The sequence below is a fragment of the Mus caroli genome, chromosome 5 (genome assembly GCF_900094665.2).
Source record: "Mus caroli chromosome 5, CAROLI_EIJ_v1.1, whole genome shotgun sequence".
NCBI lineage: Eukaryota > Metazoa > Chordata > Mammalia > Rodentia > Muridae > Mus > Mus caroli.
This window is the reverse complement of record NC_034574.1, coordinates 131,943,527-131,950,456: the sequence shown is the minus strand read 5'-3', so window position 1 is coordinate 131,950,456 and position 6,930 is coordinate 131,943,527. Positions and strand designations below refer to the sequence as shown.

At 47.6% G+C, this 6,930-nt stretch overlaps 1 protein-coding gene across 14 annotated transcripts in view; it reads right to left on the bottom strand.

Annotated features, from left to right (window-relative positions):
- Positions 1 to 6,930, bottom strand: part of Sun1 (Sad1 and UNC84 domain containing 1) — a 47,307-nt gene that overhangs the window by 12,206 nt on the left and 28,171 nt on the right. For 7 of the 14 annotated variants that reach the window (XM_021162066.2, XM_029477396.1, XM_021162068.2 and 4 more), the window contains 8 exons: positions 6,515 to 6,580; positions 6,132 to 6,242; positions 3,771 to 3,869; positions 3,352 to 3,445; positions 2,770 to 2,828; positions 2,511 to 2,656; positions 1,614 to 1,853; positions 609 to 695 (listed from right to left, as the gene is read on the bottom strand). In XM_021162066.2, the coding sequence (XP_021017725.1) occupies positions 609 to 695; positions 1,614 to 1,853; positions 2,511 to 2,656; positions 2,770 to 2,828; positions 3,352 to 3,445; positions 3,771 to 3,869; positions 6,132 to 6,242; positions 6,515 to 6,580 (902 nt within the window). The remainder of the gene's footprint in view (positions 1 to 608; positions 696 to 1,613; positions 1,854 to 2,510; positions 2,657 to 2,769; positions 2,829 to 3,351; positions 3,446 to 3,770; positions 3,870 to 6,131; positions 6,243 to 6,514; positions 6,581 to 6,930) is intronic. The other 7 variants (XM_021162070.2, XM_029477398.1, XM_029477393.1 and 4 more) reach the window with 3 other exon arrangements.

The window sequence follows — 6,930 nt, the reverse complement described above, 5'->3', positions numbered from 1 at the left end:
CACTCACTTTGTAGACCAGGCTGGCCTCGAACTCAGAAATCCGCCTGCCTCTGCCTCCCAAGTGCTGGGATTAAAGGCGTGCGCCACCACGCCCGGCTCATCTCTTCCAGTTGTACAGATCAACAGCAAGACCCTCGGGCTCCAGGCTTTTAAGAGTATTGGCTTCCAGTTGATCTTTATTTTAAAAACTGGTTTGAGCTGGTAAAAGGGCTCAGTGGGTGAAGGTACTTGTGCCAAGTTTGATGGTCTGAGTTCAGTGTTTTCTTGGAGGGCTCCAGTTATAAAGGCAGGTCCAAATACTTCAGGGCTGGGGAGAGGGTTGGGTGGATAAGGATCTAAGTTCAAAACCCCAGCATTCACGTAAAAAGCTGAGTGTGGCTGTACACATGCCAGTAACCCAATGCTCCAAGGAGTGGAGAAAGAAGGCACAGTAAAAGACCTTGTCTCAAAGAAAAAAAGGCAGAGAAACAGGGCAGGATCCCCTCCTTGTTTGTCTCCATGTGTGCACTCCCATGCATGTGTACCCACCAAGTAAACACACACACACTCATAGACACAGACACAGACACACAGACACACACACACACACACCCCAAAACAATAAATACCTCAGATTTTTCTGTCAGTTTTCTAAGAACATCTTCCAAGTTGGAGAGACGCACTTCATGGTCATGGTGGAAAGTCATGAAGTCAGTCTGAGAATGAATACAGAACGAGTGGCTGAGAGTTCAGCATCGCGTATATGCCATTAGGGCAGGCCAGTAATTCTTACTGCAGTCACAGGGTGGTGTAGCATCTTGAGGGCCTAGCCATGCCCCTGTCTCTGGCTGGAGGTCTCAAACCTGAGAGAAATCATACCAGCAGCTTCCTCTATATAGGAAGTGGGCTTCCTGATCTTCAGAGTTCTAAAATAAAACCCCTATGGGTAAAGACCCAGGGCACAGTCATCCCCCTCTATCACCTCTTACCCATATGAAATACATGGTATGTTCACACTCACTAGCAACACCCAAAAGCACCATTCACAGTAAGGTTCCATCATGTGATTAAGTCCTTGATTCAGAAGCTGACTAGGGACAGGATGATGGTGCCAAGCTGTCACCCCAGCCTTCAGGAGGCTGAGGCAGGAGGATTTTCAGTTCTAACCCAACCTTTCTGGGTTCATTAAGGCCATAATCAATGAAAGCATCAAGTGAAATAGATTTCTTTCCATGGGCACTTGCTTAGCATGAACAAGGCCCTGGATTAATTCTACCCCAGCACCACATCACAAGAAAAAAAGAAAAGATTTGTGTTATACTGTGGATAAGAAATGTCACTCAAAAGGCTTGTTGAAGGCTTGGTCCTCAGCCTGGTAGACCCAGTCACTAAGATCAGGCTACAGATGAACTTGCTACCCGCCGGGCGCTGACACCACTGGGCGGTGGTAGCAATGCTTGAAGGACTTTGATGGCAGCAGTAAGGCACCAGAGATGTGCCCAAAGGGCAGATCTTGTCCTGGTCCATCCCTCCCTTTCTGCTTCCTGGTGCCAGGAGGTGTTTTGCACTGGAGAGGCACCACATGGGCTGGGAGCAATGTGTGCAACAGGTCCAAAGGAGTTTCTGGGCCTTACCTTAGCATCAGGTGGTTCTATGGTGCCCATCTCCTGCAGGTGCTGTCCAACCATATTCTTGACCCACAGTGACAGCCCTTCCCTGCCGTCATCCACTTGGTCTACCCGTATCTGTAGTTTCTGAAGCAGGACTGTCAGCTCTGCAAGTCTCTCATCATGGTTGTGGCACTGCGCACTCAAAGAAGCTACCTTCTGCCCCATGTCACTCTCCTGAGGCCACTGGGAAGCCTTGTGATCAACCTGGGATGGAACCAGGAGGCTGAAGTCACAACCAGAGGGACACTCTAGCACATAAGGGGCTGTGGTTCGTTCCTTTTTTTTTTTTTAAATTGGTTTTTCGAGACAGGGTTTCTCTGTATAGCCCTGGCTGTCCTGGAACTCACTCTGTAGACCAGGCTGGCCTCGAACTCAGAAATTCGCCTGCCTCTGCCTCCCAAGTGCTGGGATCAAAGGCGTGTGCCACCACGCCTGGCTTCTGTGGTTCATTCTTTCTACTCTCATGTTGTGTTCACACTCATAATCAAGTGGATTATATAATCGAATGGAACATATAATTCTGCATCTGAAAAGCTATAAAACTTGTGGTGTGTACATACATACATACACATACATATTTACTTATTTTATGTGATATACATATATATGTACACATATTTATTTGTTTATTATTTTACATTTTTAGGGCTATGCATGGTGTACGCCTTTAATCCCAACACTTATGAGTCAGAGACAGGTATATAGATCTCTGTGAGTTCTAGTCCAGCCTACAAAGTGAAAGTCTGCTCAAAAATACCTTTTCCCCTAAGGCAGAATCTAAGATTGGCTGTTCACAAGTGGCCTGAAAAGCTTTAAAGAACACATGCTCATGGGAGCACCAAGACCTCTCTTGCTGGTTACCTTTGGAGGTGGGCTCGGGGGAAGAGGGCCAGGTCTATGCATGCCCTTGGAATCGTCCACCCTCTGTGCTGGCTGCATGGCCGTCCAGTTCAGCACTGGTAGTAGTGAGAAGAAGTTTCCCTGGCCCCACAGGGAGACACCAGCACCTGGGGAGGAAAGATAGCTGTATGCAAATGTACACATGCCCCAATGTATTCAGATTGTTTGATTCCAAGGTGGGCATGTGCTGGTCTCTGAAGGTCACCATGCCATGTCTTACCTAGTAAAAGTAGGAGTGGGAGGAGCAAGACAAAAACCTTGCAAATATTTCGAAGGCACCTAAGAACAGAGAGGAGACCATTAACTCTGGAAAGACAGAGGTGGCATACCATTCTGCCCACCTGTGCATACACTAACCCCCTGCTTGGCCACCTGAGAGCTACTATCTTGTACCACAAGAAAAACACAGAGGGCCTGAGGCCCTGTCCTAGGGGTAGCACCCACCTTGGTGAGCTGGTACCCAGAGAACTGCTCTAGACTAGGGTATGAGCATAGGATTTGACTGGGCCCTCCATCTATCTGTATGCTTTTACATTCATCCAGTGTACTTAACAATGGTAGCTGCCTTTTCCACCTCCATTAATTTGAAAAACCAAAATAAGAAGGTTTGTTGTAAAACATGTAACAATATATTGATGCCGACACTGCAAATGTAAACCAAGCCATTATAGAGCTTCCTACAACTGATACAGAATAGCTGCTTACCACCCCATGCAAGCATAGGCTCCAATGCTGACATGGCACACCGACCTTGACACAGGAGCCCCCAACATTGACTAAGACCTTCCCCTCAGTTTCTTACCTGGTAAGAAGAAACACATTCAGCCAAGAAATCAAAGTAACAAATTGGTACCAGCCGCTCCCTAGCCACCAGAAGGCTCCCGAGGCTGCCTTCCCTACAAGAGAAGAGAGCAAGGGTCCTCATGAAACACGCTTTAGAAGCTGCAGAGCCGGATGTCTCTGGGAAGCCACAGGCAGGAGAAGAGTGAATGCCACCAGCTACACACAGGACTAACAGAGGGAAGCGCCACTGCCATGCAGGTCAGGGTATGGATCATGCGGCCTGAGGTCCACACACCCCACACAAGATGCCATGCCCCCGAAGCAGACAGCAAGCACGTCACAGTGAGGACCTGGCAGGAAGCTCCAGCCTGGTCTAGTACATTGCTTATTGCTGCCCCAGACTCTGTGAGAGCACTAACACAGAAGCCACATAACCACCTGGAGCAGAGACAGCCAGCCAGAGCACCGACCACACGGCCTCGGCCACAGACCACCCAGCAGCTCTAGTCCTTCGAAGTGCTTGAACCAAGAGGTCACCTGTGGCAGAGAAGACATGGCAGAGGGCACTGTGAAACAGATTGTAGGGGTCAGCACATCCTGACAGCAGAATGAGCAAGGCTGCCAGTATACTCTGCTCAAACTCCCTCTTGTACTAAGCCAGGAGGACATTCACATCTTCTTGAAAAAAACCTTACTGTCCTCACTTAGACTCAGGCTGGCTTTGAACTCAGGACACAGTCAAAGATAAGTCTCCCAAGTGAACGAGCCATCATACTTGACTCACCATAGTTTTTTTGTTGTTGTTTTTAGTTTTTGGTAGGGAAGGGGGCTGTTGAGATTGGGACCCACTCTTTAGCTGTCCTGGAACACACTAGATAGACCAGGATAGTCAAGAATTCACAAGAGATCCACTTGCCTCTACTTCTCAAGTTCCCAAGTACTGGGATTAAAGGCATGTGCCACCATGCCAGCTTACCATCAATTGCTTAACAGAGAGGCAGGCAGGTACCTCTTCACTACACACTTCAGGGGGTCTAGAAGGTTCATGACCTTCTAGATGAGCGGTGCCTCAAGTGTTCGCAGTGGGAAGGTAGTAGGATACTGAAGTTGTTGGAGCAGTGGTGGCCACACCGTTGATCCTAGCACTTGGGAGGCAGAGGCAGGCCGACCTCTGAGGAGGCCAACCTCGTTTACAGAGTGAGTTCCTGGATAGCCAGGACTACACAGAGAACTGCCTCAAAAAAACAAAACTTAAACCCACCTCCACTATCCCCCACCCCACAGCCCCAGTAGACTAAAGTTTTAGAGCACCACTGGATAAGTATTAAAATGAATGGGCATTCAACACAGAGCAGAAAACCTACCACTTCCTCATGCCGGCCCCATGTGAGACAGTCTTATGTTGCCAGGTTAGCCTCTGACAATCTGCTACCTCAGCCACCTAAGTAACTGTATGTACATGCTATCAACCACATGGGTTTTTAAGTCAACTTTTCTCCATTTTCTCGAGTGATTGCTGGCAGACAGAGTTTCTCTGTGTAGCCCTGGCTGTCCTGGAACTTGCTGGCCTTACACTCAGAGCTATCCACCTGCCTCTGCCTCCCAAGTGTTGGTATTAAAGGCATGTGGCTACCATAGCCTGGCTGCTGGCTGTCACTTAATATCTGCATTTTAGCCCTCATAACAGTTAAACTATTTCAACATAACAGATAATAAAAGGTGTGGCTTTAAAAGGATTAAAAATGTTTTAAATTGTCTGGACAGATTGCTCAGCAGTTAAAGAGCACTGACTGCTCTTTCTAGAGGTCCTGAGTTCAATTCCTAGCAACCACACGACAGCTCTCAATCATCTGTAATGGGATCTGATGCTCTCTTCTGGTGTCTGAAGACAGTATACTCACATACATAAAATAAATAACTAAAAAAATCTTTAAAAAACCAAAACCAAACCAAACCAAACCAAAAACTGTTGCCTTAGAGTTGTTCCCACATAGTATCTGTTATAGTTGTCAGCAGGGCTGGAAAACACACTCTATGGGTACTTCCTGGGGCTGGGGAGTCACTATAAGAGCACTTGCCAGGGTTGGAGAGATGGCTCAGCGGTTAAGAGCACTGACTGCGCTTCCAACGGTCCTAAGTTCAATTCCCAGAAACTACATGGTGGCTCACACCTATCTCTAATGGAATCTGATGCCCTCTTCTGGTGTGTCTGAAGACAGCTACATTGTACTTAAATATATTAAATAAATTTTTTTTTAAAAAAAGAGCACTTGCCAACACAAGCATCAGTGAACCCATACTAAATAAATTCACAAAGTGCTCCAAAGGGATTCTGTACATGTTTTCTACTACTGCTGTTGAGTCAGGGTCTCACTGTATAGCCTATGCTGGCCTTGAGTGCATATAGTCCTCTTGCCTTGGCCCCTAGAGTGCTGGGATCCCAGGCTTGTGCCAACATGCCCAGCTGGTTCTCTGTACTCTAAACCACAGCTGTTGAGTTTTGGTTTTGCTTTAAATTTATTTTATGCACATGACTATACTCTCACTATCTTCAGACACACCAGAAGAGGGCACCAGATCCCATTGCAGCTGGCTGTGAGCCACCATGTGGTGCTGGGACTTGAACTCAGGACCTCTGGAAGAGCAGTCAGTGCTCTTAACTGCTGAGCCATCTCTCCAGCCCCACAGCTGTTCTTTTACTGTCACCTTCTATAGTGCTTTCTGACACTGGCAGTGTAAATAAACCAAACACAGCAGCGCTTTCAACAAGAACAAATAGAACAAGGTACAAGATATAACCTGTATAGATGCAGAGGCGCCCCGCGGCCCCTGCCACCCTGTGTGGCTGGGGCAGTTGCAAGTGGGTGGCTGTGTGTATCTCAAGGTGCTTCTTCCCCTTACAGTCATCGCCTGTGGTGTGGTGACAAGGAGTGGAGTGACAGGTTAACATGCAAACCTCAATCAGAATACTGCACAGAATGTTCGAAAACCTCGGAAACTATCACCCTAAATCACAGCAGGCCCAGTCTGGGGATGACTCACTGCCAGTACTGAGAGCTGGTGGCAGCCAGACCAGCCATGCCAGTGAAGCCATAAGCTAGGGTGGGCTGGAGGCCCAGTATTACAATGGAGCTGGGGTCCTCCAAGACCAGCACCATCTTGAAAGAGGAAGCTGTACTCACACAGGGACGCCCCGTCCACTCTGGAAAGTTCTCCGGCAGTCATCCTCCCACAGTGACCGAGATGGGCTGCAACACATGCAGAAGGGGCTTAGGAAGCTCACAGTCAGCTTGAGGGCCAGATGCCCTATAAAGCCAGTGTGACCAGAGACCATGCCTCAGGAGTGTCAGAGATGCTGATGGCTCTCACCACACAGGTGACCACAGGCACCAGGAAAACCAGAAAGCTGCAGGCTGTTAATATGCATTAGCAATCACAGGGGAAGACAGGCTTCCCTAAAAGTTTTCTCAAGTGGGATTCTAAATGTCATGCAAATGAACTGGTTTTGCTTAACATTAATAAGCAAAAGTCAAAGTTGAGTTCATTAACTTTCTTTATTTTATTTTTAGCTATGTTTTTTTTTTTTTTTTTTTTTTTT